At 40.6% G+C, this 23512-nt stretch overlaps 2 protein-coding genes across 6 annotated transcripts; both read right to left on the bottom strand.

Moving 5' to 3' along the window:
- Positions 1–1037: 1037 nt before the first annotated feature.
- Positions 1038–17454, bottom strand: LOC114865298 (uncharacterized). Of its 5 annotated transcripts, none has more exons than XM_029166293.3 (47): positions 17182–17454; positions 16136–16204; positions 15945–15969; positions 15807–15824; positions 15523–15588; positions 15220–15356; positions 15022–15138; positions 14737–14794; positions 14607–14654; positions 14336–14404; positions 13964–14151; positions 13416–13544; positions 13281–13338; positions 13095–13175; positions 12736–12797; positions 12540–12608; positions 12422–12446; positions 12300–12326; positions 12045–12113; positions 10972–11111; positions 10662–10784; positions 10448–10505; positions 10159–10203; positions 10000–10056; positions 9760–9902; positions 8493–8594; positions 8357–8405; positions 8196–8276; positions 7892–8110; positions 7564–7700; positions 7312–7410; positions 7151–7208; positions 6709–6833; positions 5982–6426; positions 5775–5896; positions 5577–5687; positions 5346–5403; positions 4976–5113; positions 4555–4647; positions 4211–4285; positions 4007–4081; positions 3798–3931; positions 3580–3711; positions 3342–3399; positions 3171–3248; positions 2994–3080; positions 1038–2888 (listed from the first exon to the last, which is right to left on the bottom strand). In XM_029166293.3, the coding sequence occupies exons 1-47, from the start codon at positions 17206–17208 to the stop codon at positions 1579–1581; spliced, it is 5694 nt and encodes a 1897-aa protein (XP_029022126.1). In that variant the 5' UTR covers positions 17209–17454; the 3' UTR covers positions 1038–1578. The 5 variants fall into 5 exon arrangements, with proteins under 5 accessions (XP_029022126.1, XP_029022123.1, XP_029022125.1 ...); XM_029166290.3 differs by lacking the exon at positions 17182–17454 and adding an exon at positions 16704–16905; XM_029166292.3 differs by lacking the exon at positions 17182–17454 and adding an exon at positions 16704–16904 and having other exon boundaries at positions 13964–14103.
- Positions 17455–17696: 242 nt separating this feature from the next.
- fkbp9 (FKBP prolyl isomerase 9) lies at positions 17697–23358 on the bottom strand. The gene is made up of 10 exons (XM_029166301.3): positions 23037–23358; positions 22382–22527; positions 21588–21777; positions 20867–21012; positions 20528–20717; positions 19966–20111; positions 19674–19863; positions 19023–19168; positions 18554–18717; positions 17697–18468 (listed from the first exon to the last, which is right to left on the bottom strand). Exons 1-10 carry the CDS (start codon positions 23237–23239, stop codon positions 18289–18291), a joined length of 1701 nt encoding a protein of 566 aa, XP_029022134.1. The 5' UTR covers positions 23240–23358; the 3' UTR covers positions 17697–18288.
- Positions 23359–23512: the final 154 nt, after the last annotated feature.

The raw sequence follows: 23512 nt of genomic DNA, 5'->3' as shown, positions 1-23512 counted from the left end.
ATGGGCTCATTCACACCCTAAAATTCACATTGTCTTATCATCAAACCCCCTTTCTGCCTTTGAAGTAGGCGGCAGAAATTTAGAAAGGCCTCACTCAGATCTCAGATCTGTTCTCTGCAGCCCAACTACTTCAGACAGTCCACCATCGGGCCGCTGCCTAAGAAGTCCACGATCGCCTGATCAACTACAGACCTGCTGCCCTGACGTCATCTCAGATGAGGAACATCTTGACCTTTGTACTTTAAATACGACAGTAAGGTTCTTGTCTCCCCTGAAGAATGCATGGCTAAGATCGAATGTAAATGTCAGCAGTTTAGCCTATACATAGATACAACCACGTTAGGTTTAGGAGATGTTTGTGTAATGTCCGGAATAGGCTTCATGTGTGTATTTGGGAGCAGAGACACACACTTTAGCGCATCCTTAATAAACACAGTGCACTGATGGTGCCTCTTCTTCCCAGGATGAAGGCGGAACTGCAGAAATAAAATTGATAAAGGCAGCCTTTCTGGCTTTCCTCTTATATTATGGGTGATTGGAAGTCCTGGGATCCAATACAATATGTAAATAATTAATGTTTAATGCCACCAGAGTATGAAAGAACAGAGCCAGACGGTATCCAAGCCAGGGTTTGTACTGTACAAACTTAAGCGGAGTCTGATTCTGAAGGTGTTGACTGCTTTCGCTCAGTCAGCTTCTTGCATTTGGTTCCTGTTTTTTCTTAGACATGTAGAAGTTGATTCTCACCAGGAAACGGGGTAAACTTTTGCACCAAAAAGCACTGAACTTTTGCACCAAAGATACTTCCTGTCCTGTAGCACCAGGGCAACTTGTTCAGCAACAAGGTCAATCGTGGGCTAAACCTGCAAGAGCAAGTTGACGAGACGGGACCAAATTGGCTCGTTTCTCTCTCACACACACACACACACACACACACACACACACACACACACACACACACACACACACACACACACACACACACACACACAGTGTTTGACAACTCTCCTTAAGTGAAGTAACCTTACAATTTATAACACAACTCTAGACTTTCTCTCATCATGTTTAAAAACATATAGTTAATACCATCAAGAATATTTTTTTCAACACCTGCATTAGATGTTTTGTTGTGATTTCATGCATTTTGTTTATTTCTTTTCACTTAGACTGAAGAGTCAATGCATCAAAGTGGAACAACTGAAATCATATATATTAATATTTCCAACAATCAGATGGTCATTTTCACAACTTCACAAAAATGCAACTCATAGTGCAAACAATAAAACCAATGTTTCAATTTTACAAAACACTTAAGAATAAACAAAGTGTTATATTAAAGTGCCAAAAAATAGCTGAAAACATTAAAAACCATTAGCTTGTGGCAACAAAACCTCTACATATACAGCGTTGATTTCCATTTCTAAACCTTTATACTGTGCCGTTTCCAGGTCCTATTGTAAATGAAAAATATTCATACAGCAGCACACTGGAACATGATGTGCCTGTTGTACGAAGATAATGAAAAAACACAGGTCGACTGAAACAATGTTTTCAAAACCTTGGTGTGCTGTCACCTTTTTATCTCCAGCAGGACGGGTTATGTTGGCTGAAGGGGAGTACTGCTGCTGCATCACCAGAAGCGGCTGCCGGTGCATTTTGAGACTCACCCATTTCCTGGCCATGGTAGCTGCTAAGCTCGCCCATATGGGGCACCTCTACCGGGTAATACTGACTGTGGTATAAAGGGCCTGCATAAACAAAAGGATTGTGTGGTGTGATGTAACCTGCACCAGCCTGTGGAAGAGGATAAGATGAAAGACCATGTTCTGCATATGCACTTTGACTGTATTGACTGTACGCCTCTAAAGCTGCCACAGTGCCAAAGGAATTTGTTATAGTAAGTAATTGCATCTTCCTGATGGGCTGTGGCCTGGCAGTTATGATTGGGTTAATAGGCATCTGACAAAACCCAGTGTTTGTACTTTCTGGGTTGCACTGCAACTGTAAAGCCTGCCATGTGTTGGGGATGGTGGCTGTGGACTGGATTGAACCAGGCTGGAGGTGGCTCACTTTCTCACATTCATTAGACGTGCTGCTCTGGTGTTGTAGGTCAGAGGGGTCTGCAGAGCTGGCAGAAGGGTTGATTGTCGTCGTGGTCTCAAGAGACGAGTTGCTGGCGTGTGGATCAGGGGTGGAATCATACACAGATGGTACAGGGAATGTGCTTTCCAATGTTTTAGAAGCAGGTAAATTTGTTTTTACCCTATAATCAGTATCAGCACACTTTGAATCCAACCTCTGTACCACATTCATTTCAGATGAACTGTTAGAAGAGGGAGCAATAACCTTATTTTGCTTTGCCTGATTAACAAGTTCCCATAGTTTATAGTATTCAGTCATGTCATGTTCTGTGCCTTTGTCTTCAGGAGACAACAGTGTAGACGTTGAAGCAACATTAAAGGAAGCTGATTCCACGGCTGATTCAGGAATGCACTGACTGATGTGTTCCAGTGAACTACGTGCATGTTTGGCTTGTCGAGGATCTTTGAGGTGTGGGTTAGTGGTGTAATGTGTTTCAACAGATGGAGGAGCTGGACGTTTCTTGCCTTGACAACACGTGTCACTAGGAGACACTGTTTGGGTTTGTGATGTTTGGTGCTGACTATCAGAGAAGGATGGAGACTCAGAGTGAACTTCTGCTTCATGCTCTTGCAACTTAGGGACAGGTATTTGGTGCTGAGGGGCTGATAGTGAGAGTTCTGGTTGTACAGAAAGATTCCTGAAAGTCTCAGTTGAAACATCATTTGAGAGGACACTGCTCATCTCATCTGTACCTCCAACTACCACAGTCTTGTCCAAATAACACTTCTGTGGTTGGGTTCTTGCTTCTATAAGAAACAGTAGAGTTTGTGAAAAATATGCACATTATTACCTAGCTTGGACCTAAAAGTGGAGAACTTCACAGATGTAAAAAAAATAACACTAAACAATACCATTGTCGTGCTGGTAGTCTGTGTGTTTCAGTGCTGCATTTGTCTCTTTTTGATGACATTCTTCTGCACTCTGCTGGTTCTCAGGTTCTGTACAACAGAAACGAAAATACTTGTACATATATTCTACCTGGCTTACTCGCTTTAGTTAACCACCATTACTTAGCGGATGGGACTCACCCTTTTGCTGTGAAGTACTGACAGAATGACCCAAGACCCTTGGTTTCTGTCCTTTCATGTTTTGCAGCATTTCTAAAGCTGAATAAAAATCAATCAGCACATTTGACAATCAATTACTTTATATGTTCACATTCACACACACAAAGGTTTTTAGGTTAAGATCACTGCTACCTTCACTGAATGGAGCTGCCTGAACACTTTCATACCCTTCAGGTGTGAGCATCACAACCTGTGAATTAAAATACAATCAGGGTGAAAATCACAGTAGTTCTTAACATCTCGCAATTCTCTTCTTTTTAAAATAGATCAGTTTGAATGTTGTGGAGAAATTAGCGTAATTTGTGTCTCAAGGTAGTATGCTCTTAACAAAAGGACTTCGATGTTTTGGGAGACAAAAATTTCAGGTTACCTGCGCGTCAATTTTCTTGGAACGCTCCTGTGCTGAGAACATTGTTCCAATGACTTCTAAAATGTTGCGTTTTTCGTTTTCAGGCACATTGTCCAAGTCCATGAAATACAAAAACCGAGGATAATCTACCTTCTGAAAAACAAGCATAAACAAACACCATTAAAAGCTCGGAAGCCAGTCTTTGATTTTCAGATATTCCACTGTAAGAGGCATCTTACCATGCAATTGATTTGGTGATCAGAGCTGACCATATGCCCACAGATGTCACTGACGGAGAGAGTCATCCTGCAGTTCTGGCACAAATAGAATGTATCTCGAGAAAACCCTCGACACTCCCACACTGAGCCCATACCTGAGGAGAACAGTGTGTTCTAAAGTGTTGGTTTGTGAAATGATAGCTAAAAAGGAGAAAGGTAGACACATCTACCTAGGATAGGTTTGGTTTCCAGTTGTTTCACAGCCAAATATGTGGAAAGATTACTGGCGCCAATGATGCATGTCCCTATGACACCAAACCAAAATGACGTCAGTTCATGAACACACACACACACACACACACACACACACACACACACACACACACACACACACACACACACACACACACACACACACACACACACACACACACCTGCTCTGTGTGTCTCATGCTTTTGCTGGTGGTCAGAAGAAAACCCTGATACTTCATTCTGTGGCAGGTCTATCTCTGTAAGATTAAAAAGGTATAGCAATAGCAGAAAGTATTAGATTGACAATTATTGGTTTAGAAAGTTCATACCTCCAACAGCTGAAACACAGGCAGTCAGTGATTGTACAGCACCTGTAGCAAATTTGTCTGCATTTCATGTTATTGTTGCTCAGAGTCAGCTACTGAGTATGATGTAAGCTTAAGCAGAGCATTAGCAAGTCTTACGATTACATAAACAGCTGCACGGGTAGAATGCTGTGAACTGTCATCAACTCTTCTAATAATACCTGGCTCCTTTGAAGTGCAGAGAGTAATTGTTGTAAACTGGCTGCTCTGGGATAGTCTTGAGTCAGCACAGGCCAGGCCAAACCTCAGGTGTCCTATTTACAGCATGCAGTATGTTTAGGTGAATGGCAGTAATGTGGTAATGTGTACATAGTATAAAATTGTGTGTGTGTGTGTGTGTGTGTGTGTGTGTGTGTGTGTGTGTGTGTGTGTGAGCGCCAACATATATATATAAATACACACACACACACACACACACACACACACACACACACACACACACACACACACACACACACACACACACACACACACACACACACACGCACGCACACCCCTACCTCTCTATATCAATGTGGGAAAAAATTAAACTTCAAATCTAAATACAAAAATATCTCAAATGCAAAAATTACAAAAACTTACCATCATCTGGGCTTGACATTTCAAATGGACTGGAGGAAGACACAGAACAACCCTGTGTCAATGCCTCTGCATCAGTTGTGGGGGAGGACGTCTCCCAATAGGCCCCTTTTTTCAGCATAGTCTTTATTTTTTCGAAAGCTGAGACAAAAAAGGAGAAAGACTTACGACAGAAGCAATAACCAAATGAAACAAATATCCTAAAAAATTAGAAATGTGTATACATATTCAGAAAGATTTCTTTTTGATAATGTTAATCAATTCAGCTTCATAGTTCTGACTAATGATCCATCTAGTCAAAAAACCTGAACTTGATAAACACTGCTTTAGACCTAAACTTTCTTTTCAGGATGGTACTGTAGCATGAAGATACCTTTTTCCTCTGAAAGAGCACCCAGCTCCTTGTATACATCATGGTTCACCTGTATGTTCTGGGAACAAAGGCAGGAAATATTATTCACACAATGATTGATAAGCAATACCTCAATCAACATTTTGCACTCAAATGCTTATGTATGGCACTTCTATGCTCAACTGTTATAGGATAATGACAAAAACCCCAGTAACTATTACAGCAGAATGCAAATATACTCATGATGGTCACCTTGTTCCTCCTTTGTACATTTTTCTCCACCTCAGCCAAGTGGGCCACTATATTGTCCAGTTTGCTCTGCAACTCCAACGGCTCTGCCCTAAACTCAGGGAACTTCATTTTCTAGTGAGGAAATAGTTACAGGTGTTATTATGGCACCGCTTTACATATTGCCTCTGTTCTGTACAATAATAGTTATGAAGCACGCACCACGTAGTTTAATCTGTGGGTATCACTGTATGGGTGTTTGGAATTTTTTAACCTGACCGAACACAACTCGCAGTAGATTTGCTTTTTTCTTTTACACCACACCATGATAAGATGGTTTAAGCCTATAAATACAAAAAAGAAACATATATGAATGAACCAAAAAGGTCTGACAGTACTTACTTTACATATAAAGGCAAACATACTTACCAACTTTAGGAGGGTTTTCATTTGGTTTCATCTTAGTCATAGAGGAATGTGGTTCTGTGTGTGAAGTCTTGTGTTCACACCCATCAGACATGGCTGAAGTCCGATGGGGTTCACACTTTATTGTTACCTTAGGAGCAGCTATTGTCGCAGTCGTTGATGACACTGTACTTCTGGAGCTTTTAGTAGTGCTGCCGGTCGGAACTGTAGAAGTGGGGCTCATGCTAGATTTGTGTTTCGCTGCAGTCAGTTTGGTGGTGCCTCCAGTGCTACTGGAGGCAGGTGAAGACTGAGATGTTATTGATATTTTCAGTGGCTCCTCATTTGTGCTTGAAGGGATGCAATCTTTTGCGCTTTCTTTTGTGGAATCAGGAAGCATATTAGTTGGATTTGTCCCAGTGTTAGAGAATTTGTCTTCTAAATCAACATCAAATTTCTTTTCCACCACCTGGAACCAAAACACATACATTTAGTAGAAAGTTTAATAACTAGTTCATGAGATACAAACACACAGGATGTGTACAAAGTAGGAACCTAATGATGATGGGCAGTTCTACTTGAGGTAATGAGTTACTTACTATTAAGTTGGTATTTCACATTATTTCAGTGTTAATCTAAACGCTATGTATTAACAGAATTACAGAAAAGCTTATGTTCTTCACTATACTGAAAGAAAGGCTGTATTTTCCAATTACACAATCCCATCACAGAAGTGGCCAAATTCACTGACCTGTGTGTTTTCAGTCATGTCCTGTTCCTTTTCCTGTTTCTGAAGGAACACGGATGTGTCCGAAGTTTTAACATCAACATGACTACTTTCATTCTGAGTCAGTAAAGACTTGACTGTCTGTAGGGCTGTGAAGAAAATATAGACATTACAAAAATGTTCAGAACTGTGAAGTAATTACTGTGTAACATCTGTATGAATAGGTGTAATGAAAAGGAATGATACAACGTTGACTGTATGCAAAGGTATGCTCAAGCACCAGAGTTAAAGATATAACTAAAATGTATGGATGAAAGGTGATACCATAAAAAAGGAGAACAATGGAATGTATTGTTAACTTAGTAAGTTGAGCGTCACTGTCATTCAGATACAACATAATCACTCCAAATTAACTAAATCCTTAATTTCTAATAAAAGCCAGTTCTAAACAAAAGTGTTTGCTTACCTGATTCAGAGTCTTGCTTGAGGATTTCATTGTAAATGTCTTCATTTAGTGTAACAGTCTGAAATAGAAAAAGGAATCACCATCAACAACACCTATCAAAATTTTAAAAAGTCTGTGTTATATTGTGAAAACATTGCCAAAATAAAAGCCAAGAACAAAACCTGAGCTTCTCCATATCCATTAAGGGATTCAAAATTCTCAGCCAAATATCTGATTTCTTCTGATTTCATCTGTGGTTGAGGTGCCAGCGACTGGGCGCCCTTGTGTCAGAAACACAAACAGGTAAAGACAGAAGCTACTGTAACTGTATAAATGTAACCCTTGAAAACATATAGGAAAAGAATTTCCCTAGCTGAGAAGTAAATACATCATATCAGATATTAAATTAGATTAAAAAATTTTCATGTACTCACCGTCAGGTAGATCTTCCAGTGATCAAACCCAGTAACATGGTTTATAATATTCTTCTCTAGGACCAGCAGAGAGCAGCATTGGCAGAAGTAGACAGGGTCATGTTGATCACAGAGGAATTCATAAAGGCTACTTAAGCCTAGAAAACAATTTTTTAATTACTAATAATGAGGTAATGAAATGTCAAAGAGATAATTGTGTCTCTCAATGTCAAATTCTATTGATTCAATGTCCTTTTGTAATGCTTATAGTAGAAATATACTTTAAACATTACAAAAGGACATTCATCAACCTTAACATAGTGTCTACTGTGAGGTAAGGAACACTGACCAATCACAGGCTCTCTGTTCTTCTTCTTGATGTACGCATATAATTGAACAGCTTCCTGATGGTCTGTGTCAGATGATGCTAAAAGAGGTTTTTGACTGGTCATATTCTCAGAGTCCTTCATGAGGGTGATGGAGATGGTTGCTGGCTGATCATCGCAGTTTTTCTGACTGCTGCCTTTCCCATGGTCCTTGGTCATTTCTTTCACAGTCTCCCTAGGAACTGAGGAAATACAATCCCATAACGCTTCCATGGAGACCCAAGCTTTAAGAATTAAATGACCATGTGTGTCTTTGGCTAAACTTACCTAGTTTCATTTTGGGTTTTAAGAAGGGTTCAAGCACTCCTTTCTTATATCTTTGTTTTGCAGATTCTAAAATAATTATTGCTAAAAGAAAACGGCATAAAAGTTAAAAATCAATTTGTAGTTGCAGACAGTGTGGAACACTAACTGTCACTGCTACATACCTTGGTGGTAGGTATATGGCTCCCAGATTGGCCTGTCCAGCTTTATTACCTTTGATGGAAGACATTTTAAGTGCAGGATAAATACATCACAAGAGGAAATTTTACATCCAGATAGAAACATTTTGGCTCTTATTACCTGCACATTTGATATGGAATGAAAATGTGCTGCCTGTTTTGCCAAATCCAGTAAGGTCTCTGCATCGGTGTCTGGCGTCAGTGAGCCTGGATGAAAACGGTCCTAAAAACAACCAGTTAGAGTAAAACATTACTATACTGTGCTTTAGCTTATAAACAGTGTAGTAGGAAAAAATATCTACATAAGAGAGCACATTGTTCCTAAAAAAACTTAAGGATGGCTCAAAATGCCTGAGAGTGTGGAGTCCTTTCAGTTACCAAAGTCTACTGACCTGGGTCTTCTTCACACAACCTTGAGCTTAGTTCTTTAAAACCCCTCCCATCACATTCCTTAAGGTTAAAACGCCAACCCCCCACAATGGTTATAGTTGAACCGCCATTACTCTTTAAATCTGTGGTCTTTAAAAACACTCACGCGACTTACATAATGTAAATTTGAAAATGAAACTGGTTTCACATTAGATCGTGAAGGATTACGTCGAGTAGTAGTAGTCACAGAGGAGATCGGATAACATCTATAAGACAACAACGTCGTCAATCTTCCCTGCAGCATGTTATTGGTGGCCGGGTTGCTGATCACCACATGATACAGCAGTAACACTGAGCTTCTCAAGTAAAGCTTTGTGTAGACGCTGTGTTGTTCTCGGATCAACTCAATCGAAGCGCGACTCGCTGCCGTTTTTCTCTTGTCTCCCCTAACGCTCCGACGACATCACAGCTAAAACCGTTAGCAGACGTCTCCTGATAGTAAACATTATGACCTAATAATTACGTTTGGCTTAAAACTGAGAAATCCACCAGTTAGACATGTTACTTATAATATTAAATATCACATATCAGACCGGGCAGAAAATATGATTCTCTTAAAAACGGTCAAAAACTAGGAGTTTAGCACTAGTTTAGAGCTTTTTTTCTTTAAAGGCTGTAGGCTTCTGTTCCCTGTTTCCTCCCTTGTTAAATCATTGATGATAATTATTGTGAGAAATCATGATCAGTATGAAAGATTTGTGATTTCATTAGTACAGTACATATGTATGTATGTACATATGTATGTACTGTAGCAAACTGGAAACCCTTGACATTAAATCGATACCCAAAAAGTAGCTCATAGGTTTAAAAAGGTTAGCGTTAGTTAGTATAACTCCCCTTAATGTTTGATGACCAAATTGCGCCTAATAATATTTTGCAAAGACAATGCATTTGCAAGTTATGTAAAATAAATGTAAAAACAGTAATGTAATACATGTGGTATTTGTGCTGATGCTTACCAGAAATTCTGTAACATGTTCCCGACTGAACACATGAGTACAAAACTCATTTTCTGACAATGTCCTTCCACAGAGCAAACACAGAACATCTTTTCTGGTGTGGTAATCGTCTCTAACATCATACATGACCATAAACTGTTTGCCTGTAATAATAATAATAATAATAATAATAATAATAATATTGATGTAAAAACAAGAAAAACAGCCACAGTAATTTTTGCCATGTCTATTGGTGCTGACCGAGCAGAGGGAATCTCTCATTCTGTTTGAGTTTGCTGTACGTTTCTCGACGTGGAACTGCACAAGCATAAGAGAAACATGCACAACAGAAGAAATTCATTAAAACAATATACACGTTAAACTGATTATACTCAGGAAAAAATATATTTTATCACCAACCAGCATCCTTTAGGACAGTGTGGTAGAGTTGAAGCTTCTTCATCACTGAAGCAAAAAGGAAAATCAAATGAGACAAGATAATTATTTCATCTTAGAAAATTGGGCATGAACAGGCAGAGATCAGACCTGCACAGCTCAAGAGGAACTGTGTTGTCAAAATATGGCATCATTAGGTAAAAATAGCACTAATCCACATTTCACCACAGTTTATGCAGAAAACTAGGAGATTGCTGTAAGTTTAATGAGGAAAGGCCCAATTTTCATTACTTTCACAACAAACAATTACTACCTTCTTCATAAGTAGCTGGGAGGAGGCTGCAAAATAGCATGCGTGGCATGTCAAAAACCTGACAAAAATAAAATTCTCAGTTAGTAAGGAATAAGGAAAATGCTCTAGCTAGCAGAAAGGTAATGCCGAAAATTACTTGTATGATGGCATCTTACAAGTGGTTTCTTTATTATTGCTTTTTCAAAAGTTAAATTGGTGTGAGTTTGTATTTTACCTTCATGGTGATCACATGATTTGGTCCCTGTTCCTTCTCCTCTTCCAATGCCAGTGACTTTAATTCTGTCACATTCAAGGAGTTTTCCCAGGCAAAAGGAAGTCGCCAGGGATTCTGGTACAGCTAAAAAAGCAAGACCAAAGCTGGATGTTGGTTAAGAGGCTCTATCAAGACCACTTTATACATGCAGCAGCAAAGTGTTAGCTAAAGACCTAAACGCTAAACGTGTGGTCTCCTATGAGTGTCCCTCAGATTGAAGCCACTACTAGTTGAGAACACACATACACACCACATTAAAATAAAACCTCACCAATGTGTTTACAAGATGGCAAATGGATCCTAGGTGCTGCTTGAGAGCAGAGTCAGAGAAAAAATCCTCACAGGCAAAGCAAACATAGATGCAGTCTTCCTTAATTTCAGTGTTGATGCATGTCACGATCAGGGAGACACCTGAGCAAATAAGAAGAAAAATATTCCCAGGTGAATACAAGTTGTTTAGTGAGTTGGCATCACATTTTCCAACTATAGTTTAAAAACTGTAGAGTAAAAAGAGAAGTTTCTCCTTTCTCACTTAGTCCTCTGACAACTCAAGGACAAGAAGAATCCAAAAGGTTGTCTTTGTGATATTATTTCTGCATATGCGAATAAAGGAAAATTCAAAAACTGCACCCAGATGGAGAGGACAATTTAACGCAACCACACAAACCACCCCTACCCCTGTCCTGAGTATTTAAGCATATATATAATCACGCCCACACCTTACACAGACACCTCCCAATATTGTTATCAGGACACAAATAAGCACATCTTCTGCTTCAGACCAGCACATCTAATATGGTTATCTAGACAGGTGATATTTCATCCTGTGAAGTCTGCATATTCCTTAGGAGAAAGAGGAACCCTGTTGATGTATCTTGGGGTACATGTGTCAATCAAAGGACAGTGTTCCTTATCCAAGACAGACACCATCTAATTTCTTGAGATAACAGAGAACTGGTGCTCCTGATTAGATGAACAATCAGCAAGTGTTTACCTAAACTACGTTAGTCTGAACTTGTGAACTAATACATAGGATATCAAAAACACTTGGAGTATGAGACATGAGTAGAAAATAATCAATGTTTGTGTAATATAATAGTTCCACTAGACTACTCAATAAATGTCTAGCTTTTTTTATCCAGTTTAGTATATAACCCCCCCCCCCATTATTCCCCAGCAACCTAAAATGAATCTGTCACAAGTGCAGAAAACCAAACACAGCATAGGATAATTTACCATCCCAACTAGGATTAGGGTTAGGTTTCGCCTAAGGTTTAGATCATAGACAGCCAGATATGACAAATGCCAAAATACATACTATATATGAAGTGAAGTTGAACTCACCAATAACCGGTTCATTTATCTTTAAGCAGTTTTGGATGTAAGTGTATAGGCCCAGATATGGTCTCTGTCCTAAGGTTTAAAGAAATAAATAGTCAAAAAAACAATAAATAGATAAATCCTGCAATTACGCCACCAAAGCAAGTCACTACGCAATTTACGAGTAACATTTTGTAACAAAGACAATTGTCTTATGCTTAGAATATATATATATAATTTTACTTAAATTCTGCAAAGGTTGAGGTAAGACGAGTGTACCTGTTTGTTGGCCACAATCTCTTTTAGCTACAATAAAAATAACATTTAATTAAAAAAAGATTAACAAAACATCAACAGAAAAATAACTAACTTTGTAAAAAAGTACTTAAAATATTGGGCACCTTGACCAAAGTGTTTTTGCAGCATCTAGAAATAAACATTGCATGATTGTTACATAATCTTTGTACTGTCACTAATTACAGTTTTTCAATTTTTAAAGAAAGAAATAAACCAACATACCATTATGTGTTTCACCTTTGGCAAATGATTTAAATACTGGTAAATACTGTTAAAGCGCTGAGAGCAGTCCTGCCATGAGAGAGACATATTTACATCTTAAAAGTAGCTTTCAATGTTTTACAATTAAAATGTACTTCACAAATATAGAGATAAATAATACACATATCAAAGTGTTAATGAAATTATTCTTAATAACCTGGCAGCGCAGAATTATGGAGTAGGGCAGACTGCTCTCTTCGGCAAGACGTACTACAGAAACTGAAAAAATGCAAATAGGTAACTGTTATCACAGAATTTTAGTAAATGCACATTTGAAACTAGAATTACTTTATTTCAATTTTCATTTTTTTTTTGCATGAACCTTAAACTTGATTGAGTTTTACTCTTACGTCAGGAGAACACTACACAACAGAAATTTTAATGAGGAGGTCCCTACTCTCAAAAAAAGATTGTTAATTAGTGATTTGTGCCATACAGAGGTAGCACTCTCTTGTTTGAGTTTAGTATTAAACTTGCTCACTTGCTAAGAATACATTTCACTAAAATTATCCATACCCAACTTTCGCCCAGGCTTAATGTTCACAATCAGGCTGCCTTGTTTGTTCTCATTTCTCTTTGATTCCAGCGTCTTCAAAGCTATAAAAGTTAGAGCAGGCTCAGTTAGAAAAAAAAAACCCACCATTCTGAGTTCAGATGATACAATGTTAATATGGAACATAAGACATTGGAAAACCTCCCTACCTTCAGCATAACAAGCAAAATTCACTGATGAATACTCAGTAGGGTCCAGAATCACTTGCTGCAAGTGCAAGACATACTCAACTGCTACATTTGTTTTATTATCAGGCACAAAGGACAAGTTTTAATTTATAGTACCTTGATCTCAGTGTTTGCAGTTCCATGAATTTCCTCTGTCTGCCTTGAAAAATCTAGTATATCACAGACAAAAGACTCGTGATTTATGTAGCATTCCTTGGACAGCAAAGTAGATGGATGCCACTCTTTCTGCTCATACAAAAATGTGAAAAGAGACAACAAAAAGTACTTAGATCACAATTCATTTTGTTCCGTTTTAGGTTGTAATAGACATGTTTATATTAAGAAGGCAGAGCATGTATATGTTAAAGGTAAAGCATGAATATAACGTCTCAGTGTTAAACGGGGGAAACCCCTAAAGTCTAGGTAGAATCAGCTGCACAGGAACTTAGCGTCACAGGAAGAGAGCAATAAACTTCTAATGACTCTCTCTAATTGTTTGAGGAGCAACGACTTTTAAATAAGGCTAGAGGAATGTGTCTGGAGTAATACCAAAGCATGAGATTCAGAAGTTCCAGGCAACACTGGCTCTGCTCCATGTGCTAAACATGGCACACTGTAAAAACATTTGGTATATAAATATCTACATTAATTTCACACCTACTTACAAAGTAACAGAAGATGTGGTCAAAGCTCAGGACATGTTTGATGATCATGTGGGCAGCCAAAGTGAGTTTGCAGAGAGTGCAGAGGTAGTAACTCTTTTGTGTCGCTCCATCACAAATGCATTCCACAAGGTGCTGCATGCCTACAGGACCACAACCAGGGGATGAAGGAAGGAATGGGAGGAGAAAGTCTGGTTTGAAACAAACACTGAACAAGGTAAAAATATGTTTCTGTCATAGTTTGGCATCATCAATCATAAAAACATTTATCTGCTTGACTTTGTTCGTCACTTACTTTAGCTTGAGAAAATATTATGTGGAGAATTTGTGAAAACTGACTGTTTCATTAGATTGTTTTATGTAACAACTACTGACCCAGAAGTGGGTGTTTCCTGTTGCTGTCTTTTTGGTATGTTTGGATTACTGTCCTCTTTGGTTTCACTTCTACAGGACAAAGAAAAATGTGAATGAAAGGGTTTCTGTAAGATCAAGTGCTCAGAATTAGTTATAGTATGTTTCCATTGTGAAAAATATCCTTTAAACATTTACATACAAGTTACATTTTACAGTATATAAATATTAACTGGGTGGAGTGTGCCTTACAAGTAATTAATCATCATTATGCCTGGGAAAAAAGTGTACATACCTTGAAGAAGTCTGCTAAGCTCATTATATTCTCGGAGCGTGTTCATAGCTGGGGAGGAATCAAATCATTTTCATTACAATAATTATTTGGCACATAAAACTCCATTAGGGGAATCTAGAGAATCATTTACCCTCAGAGTAGGTGCTTGTTAAAAGCCTTTTCATCAAATTTTTAGGTAATTCCAACAGCTGCAAAAGAAAAAGTGGTTGGTACACATCTCAAAACATTACAATCAAACACACAAAGCAGCAGCTCCCGCCTGTGTGTAAAAATAAGATAAACTATTTACAAGTTTCTTAGTTGTATTGCACAATAGCAAAATAGTCATCAGACCACAGCATCTTACTAGTGGACAAATACAACCTTTTCACTGCGCAACCGTTTATTCAGCGATACTTCATCAATGGCTCCAAACCTGTAATGTTCCAGGTCCTTTTTCTTTCATTTCTTGTGTGAGCAAAGGCTTTAGAATGGCTCTCATGTCCATGCTAGGCAGCCAGGAATAACTTAGTATATTGGGGTCTGTGTAATTCTGTAAGTATTAAAAAGGCATAAATTAAACTGTTGTACCAGATTTCAAAAACTGGTTTCATTTCTTATGTTCACAACTTACAAAGTAGTTGCTGCAATGGTCACCAGTCGAGAGGTGATACACAATTCTGTCAGATGGGCACGTCTCCTCACAAATATGGCAAAGATAAACTAAAGACCCTAACTGTTTATTGAAACATAGAGTCAGCAAAGACAAGCCTGGAAAACAACACAATTAAAATAGAATAAATGTGTTGTAATTGATACAAACACGATCATCATAGCAGTGAAAGCAAAGCAAAACTAATAAAATGTGGTACCATTATAAAGATTGACTGTGTTGTATAGAACCTTAATATGTGACGGTTACGAACTGTTTACCAACCTGTGATAGGTTGCTTGTGGTTTCGATTGTCTATTGCTTGTTTTAAAAGAATGTGGGGAAAGAAACCTGCACAGCAAAGAAAAAGAAATGAAGGTCTGTTTGCTTGGCTGGAGTGGAAATAGCAGTGTCACCTTAAAAACAAAATTTAAATTGTATAAATAAATTAGGAGCAGACATAACACATAAATCAGCATTGAAGAGCCATAACCAGCCTCAGCAACACTGAATGGAAATGTGAATATTGTATTTAGGTGTTTCAACAAAGCAAAAAGAACAAGGCGTACCATTACCAGTAGGCACATCTAGAAAAAAAGAAAACTGAAATTAATGAACTGGACATGAAGGCTGTATAAAAGACATTTCCTCGTTGCAAAATTCAAAAGGTACATTAAAAGAATAAAATACAATAAATAAAGCATTACCGGTTTTGAATACTTCTATCATTTTCTGTGGGTAAAGACAGGGGAAACATGCAGAGGTGATGTATTAATGCCAAAGCAAACGTAGCATTAGCAATAAGTCAAGAGGAGCATGGCAGTTAACCAGACCTCTGGAACCACGGGTACTTGAATTAATACAACTCTTTGAAGTGTGCATCGTGTTTTACGCCCACCTGTCGATGTTCCTGCGAGTACATGTGTTTCTTCAAGCGAGACACCCACTGAAAAGAGGTCTGACAGACCTACAACACAAAAAACGAGGACATCAGAATCCTGGTGTAAAAAAACCTATATATACCACTAGACCTATCTAGAAAAAAACATAAAAACATTGGTCTGCCTTCGGTGCAACCTTTTTTTGGATGATGCCCTTGAAAGCCACAATAACAGAGACCTCAGATATAAAATCTTTGACAAGAGAAGCTCAGCAAAAATCACTTGCAGAGATGTAACATATAGGGTAAGACTTTCTTATTTGTACCTGAATTCAGGTATTTAGCATCACCTGACTCAGGTACGTTCAGCACAGGAGAAGCTGGAAAGTGCCTCTTAAATCTCTCACAGGGTGCAGACGTCTTTGATTATTACGTGTTGTTTTACATGTACTGTAATAATCATACTGCAGTACATGTAGGATTTCAGAGCTCAGAAAGTTATGACATCAAAAAAGTCCCATCTTATTCATTATCATTCAGATGTTAGCAACTATACGATAAAATATTAAAATCATGCACTAAAGACCGTTTTCATAGTCGCTGCTTTTAGACCTTCTTCAACATATGATCCACGTTGTGTGGACGGAAGCAGCTGGAAACCAAACCAAAGCCTCATGGCGAAGTTAATAAAGCTGACTCGGCTATAGGTCACAGCAGAGAGGAGGTGACGACGAGTTGGTGACACCAGGTGAATTCACACAACATCTTGTTGAAAGGTTTATTAGCTATGAACTACGACACCAACGGTAAAAGTAACGGAAAACAACGTTGTTTCCTGTTCATGTCACTTCGGGGGAAAAGTTGGAAGATGCGTTTACTGACCGCAACGGACGAATCCAACCGGACAACAAGCTCCGTCGCTCGCTAGCGGCTAGTTAGTTTTCATAATATATTTGGAACACGGCTCCGAAAAAACTTATTAGAACCAAGAACATTTGCAGTTAAAGTGTTGAAAGAAAGAGTTACAGAGTTTAAGTGTGAGAAGGCGGGGCAGACTGGCTAACCTGACAGCCGAGATAACAGTCCTCCATCTCCCACAGTGGCTTCCGCGGAGGAAAGGGGGTAAAAAAGTCTCTTTGCAAAAACAGTAGAAAATAAAAACAACGGAGACGCTACGTTTTAAATGAGCGCATCATGTAACACATGTTTTGATGTGTTGCCGCGGAACTTGAGCGCAGACGAAAACTGACAGGCAGCAGCGTGACGTCTTTCCGTTTTGAGGTGCTTGAGCGCTCTCGCTTGAACATACCAGCACTTCAGACATCCGTTGGTTTTAAGGAGACCGTGAACCAGGCACCCGCCCCCGCCCTTTCCTCCGACACGCGCCTGCGGTTCAGGAAGTTAACCTGGCGGGCGGCAAACATGACTCCCGGCGCCTATTGCGTTGTGGTGAATAAAGTTGTCAGTTGTGGGAGATTATGAAACAATTTTATTTATCATTGGTTATATAATTCAGTAAAAAAAAATTTAAGAATGTAATGTAAAATGTGTGAATTGTGAATTGTCTCCAAACACAAACTCATGTCAGGTCATTTATTTTAGGTCAGGTCGCTTTATTTAAACAAACAAATCAAACTTTGCTCTGACACTGAATCATCAAACCTCAGTGTTCGCACACATTCACACACACTGCTCTCTCGCACGGACACACACATGCACACGAAAGCACAAAGTCCGAAACAACAAGCAACGTTTTGATAAAGAACAAAAAAAAAACTATACGGTACAAGCGGCCGACCCAAAGAACGGCTGCTGTCGATACCCAGTGAAAAAAGTTTCACGCACAACAGCAGTGTTAAATGTAGAGACTGTGGAGTGAGGTCTTGGTTTGTTCTTAAACAGGAGTGTCTTTAAAAGCATGTTACATAAAACACATTAAGAACTCAATGACAGAAACAAAAAAAAAAGTTGTTAACTATCACCAGAGTTCTTGTCAAACATTTTTTTAAACCCACAAAATAACCTCCGTAAATCCTCACTTTCTTCTTATTTGGCCTCTTGACCTTTTGCTCATGTAAAAAAGCTAAATCTCCTCCCACACTTGCACACACAAGTTACCTTCACTGACCCTTTCCCCAACTCCCCGGCCCGAGTTCTGACCCTCAGTCCCGTCATAGCTCGTCGTGGGCAGAGGCTTCGTCTGCTTTGAGTTTGAACTCCTCCGTTGTGATCTTTCCGTCTCCGTTTCTGTCCTGGTTGGAGAACATGTTGTCGATGATGCGATAGGGATCGAAGCCGGGGGCCAGACGGCCTCTGCCCTCGTTAACCTGCCGCGTGATGTAGTCGGTGAACTGCGGAAACAAAAAAGGAGTTGTTCAGAGGGGAGTTTCTAGCTTCCAGCATCACCTATAAACTAGTGGAACGGCGTGGACGCACCTCTGAGGGCTCCACCTGCTCGTCTTTGTTATGGTCCATTTCGGCGAAGAGGTCCGGAGACACGTCGTCGTTCCAGATGAACATGTAGCCGTCAGGAAGTCCTTCCTCCATCTCCACCAGCTCAATGTCAAACACCAGCACGGCACTGCCTGGGACTTCATCGGCTGCACACACACACACACACACACACACACACACACACAATGGTTCTCTGGTAATGTCTGAATTGAGGAGAGGAAGATTTTACATCTGATAGATTGTCAGATAGATACGATTATAGATATTAGATATAGATATATACGATTATAGATCAGTCCGATTGAACGGCGTTGTCAGACAACGTCTCACATGTACCTTAAAACAGAATGCAATTATTTGCAAACTCGTGGAACATGGAGCAACGGCCGTGTTACAGTAGCTCCTTGTTTTTGGGCCTCGTGTGGTTCTCTTTGTGCGGTGCATGACTTACTGACTCCTCGCTCTCCGTAGCCCAAGTGAGGAGGGACGATAAGGTGTCTTTTCTCTCCCACACACATGTCCATGAGTCCGTCCTCCATGCCGGGCACTATCTGGTTGGCTCCCAGGACTACGTTGTAGGTCTTTCCATAATTATGCCTAAGTGTGAAAGACAGACAAACTTTTATTATGCACAGACTGAAAAGCCAAGATTTGGTGTAAATGCATGTGGTCTTTCTTTCTTGTGAGACGGCACCTGCGTGTTTATGTATGGGGTTAGTGTAAAAGTCTGCAGATGTATTTATGTTCCTGGTTTGAGGCGAGTCTTTGTTGGTCATCAGTGTTGCCAGTGTTATTGTATTGTGTGTTGCTCTTTGTTTGTGAATGTTGTACTGTCCTTGTCACCTGTGTGTGCTGTGTGATGATTCAGTCAGCTGTAGCTGCTGACATTGGTCGTGTTTCTCCGTCTACTGGCCTTGAATGGCACTTGTATATAGCTTGTGTTTCTTTAAGACCTTATTAATGCATTTTCAATTAAACTAAAGATACTTTTATTAAATTGGCACTTTTATTGTATTGTCTGGACTTTTATCCATGTAGATGTTTTCCTTTGTTCTTTTTCTAACTACACTCAGTCAGAATCTTGCTGTTTTCTTCTACTCACGTGGAGTCGATGGACGTGCCATCCATCAGAGAGGCGTTGTAGTGATATTTGATGAAGTCTCCCTTCTTCGTTACTTTATCACACAGCTCTGGCTTGTGAGTCACGGTGACCACGGTGTTGTCTGAGGGGTTGTGGAAGTCGATGATGTGAATGTCAAACACCAGCACAGCCGAACCCGGGATTTTAGTACCTGAGAATGAATTAGACAAAGGATCTGCTGGTTAAAGCTGTAGATAAAGGAGTATGTCGTGTCTTGATGTCGACGCCTGACGCTCACGTGACCCTTGCATACCTGTTCCCTCCTCCCCGTAGGCCAGATGCGGTGGGATGGTGATGGTGCGCCTCTCTCCCACACAGGCTCCAATGAGTCCCTCGTCCATGCCGGCAATCACATAGCCTCGACCCACGTAGGTGTCATAGGTACGATTACGGGAGTAGCTATGGAGTGACAGATAAACATGTTATCATTGGCAGCTTTGGAAGAGACATTCAGGATCATGACATATTTATAATAAGCTGGCGACAATGTGAGTATGTCAGTAAGATAAGAGGAGAAAGGAGTCTGGTGGAAACATAGCAAGGCCTTGACGTTTAGCAACATGCTAATCAGTTCTTCAACATATACAATGCTAAATAAGTGTTGAAAACATCCTGGAAATAATAAAGTTATAAAGTTAGAGGTCCCAATTCATCAGACATCAGAAAAACACATAACAGAAGATTTCCAATAGTTGTCTTTTAAGTTTCTTGTTCCATGTGTTTCACTAGTCTCTCCTGCAGAGTACTGCTGCCACTGTGAGGCGGCACGAAGAACAGCAGACAGTAGACGGGTTTATTATGACCTCTTCACACACCTGGAGTCAAAGAATGTCCCATCCAGGAGACTGCCGTTGTAGTGGTATCGTACGAAGTCTCCAGCCACGGTCTTCCTGGTGCAGGACTCGGACACTTGCTGATTGGTCACCGCGATCCCATCTCTGGGGTTGTGCAGGTCCAGAAGTACCACATCAAACACCAAGGACGCCTGTGCAGGGATGTCGCTGCCTAAAGAGAGAAGAACGTTAGGGAGGCAAGTACTATGATGGGAGTCTTCTTGAATATATGCACAATGTTAATAATCTTGCTCTAATGAAGTTTTTTAAGGACTTTCAGAACTGGTCTTGTTGGCTCACATCAAAGACTTGAACACTCACCGTCTCCGTTCTCTCCGTATCCCAGTGATGGAGGCATAGTGATGATGCGTTTTTCCCCAACACACATTCCCAGCAGGCCCTGGTCCATACCAGCAATCAGCCACCCAATCCCGACGTAGGTGTCGTAGGTGCGCATGCGGGTGTGACTACAGGGAAAGACGCCGCAGACACATTAAATATCTTTTGTTTGTTGTGCTTTCGTGCAACTGCTTTCGTGTGCACTATTGTGTCAGCTGTGAGGTCTGTTTCATTTATCAGTGTATTTTATGATTTATTATGATTTAGCATTAGCATGTGTGTGTGTGTGTGTGTGTGTGTGTGTGTGTGTGTGTGTGTGTGTGTGTGGGTGTGTGTGTGTCAGCCATTGGAGTGAGATAGCCTCTGAAGTACAATGGAAAATTCAGAGGCTGTTGTCCCGTAAGGGAAATCATATGTAAAGTCAACAGTTTTAGTGTTTGTTAGAAATTATATGTTGTGTCAGGAGTTTCAATGTATCATTGAGTTTAGTCATGTAGCCAGAAGACATAAAGCAAAGTATAAAATCAAGTGTATGTGTGGAGGTAGTCAATGGTCATGGCTCCAGATATCTGCATTTGAAATATTCAAGTATGTTTTGATTTGTATTTAAAAAAACTCATGTATAAATATAGTGCCTCCTCTGATCAAAGAACTCGGGAGGAAATTGAGGTCCCAACACAGCGGAGCTCTGTTCAAAACGCACCTGGAGTCAAAGAGCGTCCCGTCGAGCAGCGTGCCGTTGTAGTGGTAGCGCACAAAGTCGGACACCTCCACTTTCCTGGAGCAGGTGGGGGGCGTGTGGTAGGTTTTGACCTGCACGCCGTCCTCCGGGTTCCACACGTCCAGCAGCAGCACGTCGAAGTGGAGGATGGAGTCGGGAGGGATGATGTCACCTGGTGAACGAAGCGGAGAGTTGGAAGACTTTTTTTTCTTATGCTTTACTATATAATATATATATATATTTAATAATACAGTCAATATTTATTTGATGGATGTGAAGATGGCTTTTAGTTGCCTTCACATAAGCAGAGGGCGTGTGTGAAGCTGAGTCCATAGTGTGTCTGTGTGTTGGGGGGAGGTGGGGGGGGTCTGCTGAGCTGGCAGGTTTCTTCTCAATCTCACCTTTCCCTCTCGCGCTTCCGCTCGTTCCCACTGGTGGTTTGAGGACACGGTCCCAGCGTCAACCTGTCCACACATGCCCCGTCTCCTCCCTCTCCCTCCCATTATCCCTCTATCTAAATATCCACTCTAGGCACGAATGCAGCAAATACACCCATGCTCTGACAGCGTGCCATCATTTGCTGATATGTTTCTCATATAAGAATGTAAACAGCTGCAGTTTCCTCTGAGCTGCTTCCTTGTTCCTCTGACAACAGAAAACATGGACGCCAGGGAGCAGCTCACTTCCTCCCAACATGCTTCATAGCAGTCAGTCAGTGGAGTGATGGGACGTAGCGACGCGCTACTGTGAGTTAGCATACAACATACTGCACGCACCATATCCCTGTTTCCCATAGGCGAGTCGTGGCGGGATCTTCACCAGCCTTCGCTCGTTCACACACATCCCGACCAGAGCTTTGTCCATCCCCTCGATCAGCTGCTTCTTGCCCACGAACACGTTGTAGGTGCTGCCACGATCGTAGCTGAGACAGATGCACGTGAACAAATAAACACTCAGGAAAATTTAAACAAACTAAACAATCTGATTAACATGGTTTCATTTCAAGTCAGCGGTTGTATTAAAGCATCAGAGTTTGTATGTATGTATTAATACTACAGTGCCCATCATGGTTGATTTTCTCATTCAGCCTCTTGGGTTCACTTTTATTGCTGTCTCTCCAGGCAGAATCCCCCCAAATTAGTGAAGTTCCATCAAAAAAGCAACTGATCACCATTGTGATTATTAACTCCTGCATCCATTCATCTGAGGTCATTTGTAGAATCGCTGTCGAGGTCGTTGGGATAAAAAGGTTCTGTAAAGGATGAAGCATATGTGGATCCACGGCTCAGCCTGTTTGCCTGCGTGGCTCACTGTGGCGAACCGCCGGACGCGCACTTTTACGCATCGCGCACGCCGCTCGCGCCGTGCACCCGTTTCGGGGCTTCGACCGGGAGAACGAGCTGCTAACGGGGTTTTTTAGGCGACACTCACCTGGAGTCGAACTTCTTGCCGTCCGGGAACATGCCGATGTAGTGATACCTGACATAGTCCCCAACTTTGACTGCGCGCACACACTGCTCTGGCACGAAGGTTTTCTCAATGAGGATGTCGTCTAACGGTACGGGAGGAGCGTTGCAGGCGGCGAACGACACGAGGATCGACAGGTACAACACCCGCAGCGCGCAGTGAATCATTTTCACAGTCGGTAGACGAGCAAACGACGAGAACTCCGCTCCGGTCCTGGAAGTGTGCGCGCTGCCTCCCTGTTCCTTGGTGCGTTCGCTCCCCTACTCCGACTTGGATTAAAGTCCTGCCCCTGGTCCCAAGGAACGATCACGTGTCAAGTCAGGAAATCTACAACATCCGGTTAAACATTAAGTATTAAATTTGGAAGGATTACATAAACGCTTCGTTTTATCTATATGTTTAGAATAAATGGGAAGCTGAAACAAATGAATCTATATGAT

Source organism: Betta splendens, chromosome 11 (genome assembly GCF_900634795.4).
Source record: "Betta splendens chromosome 11, fBetSpl5.4, whole genome shotgun sequence".
NCBI lineage: Eukaryota > Metazoa > Chordata > Actinopteri > Anabantiformes > Osphronemidae > Betta > Betta splendens.
The sequence above is the reverse complement of the archived record's forward strand: the minus strand, read 5'-3'. Positions and strand labels throughout refer to the sequence as shown.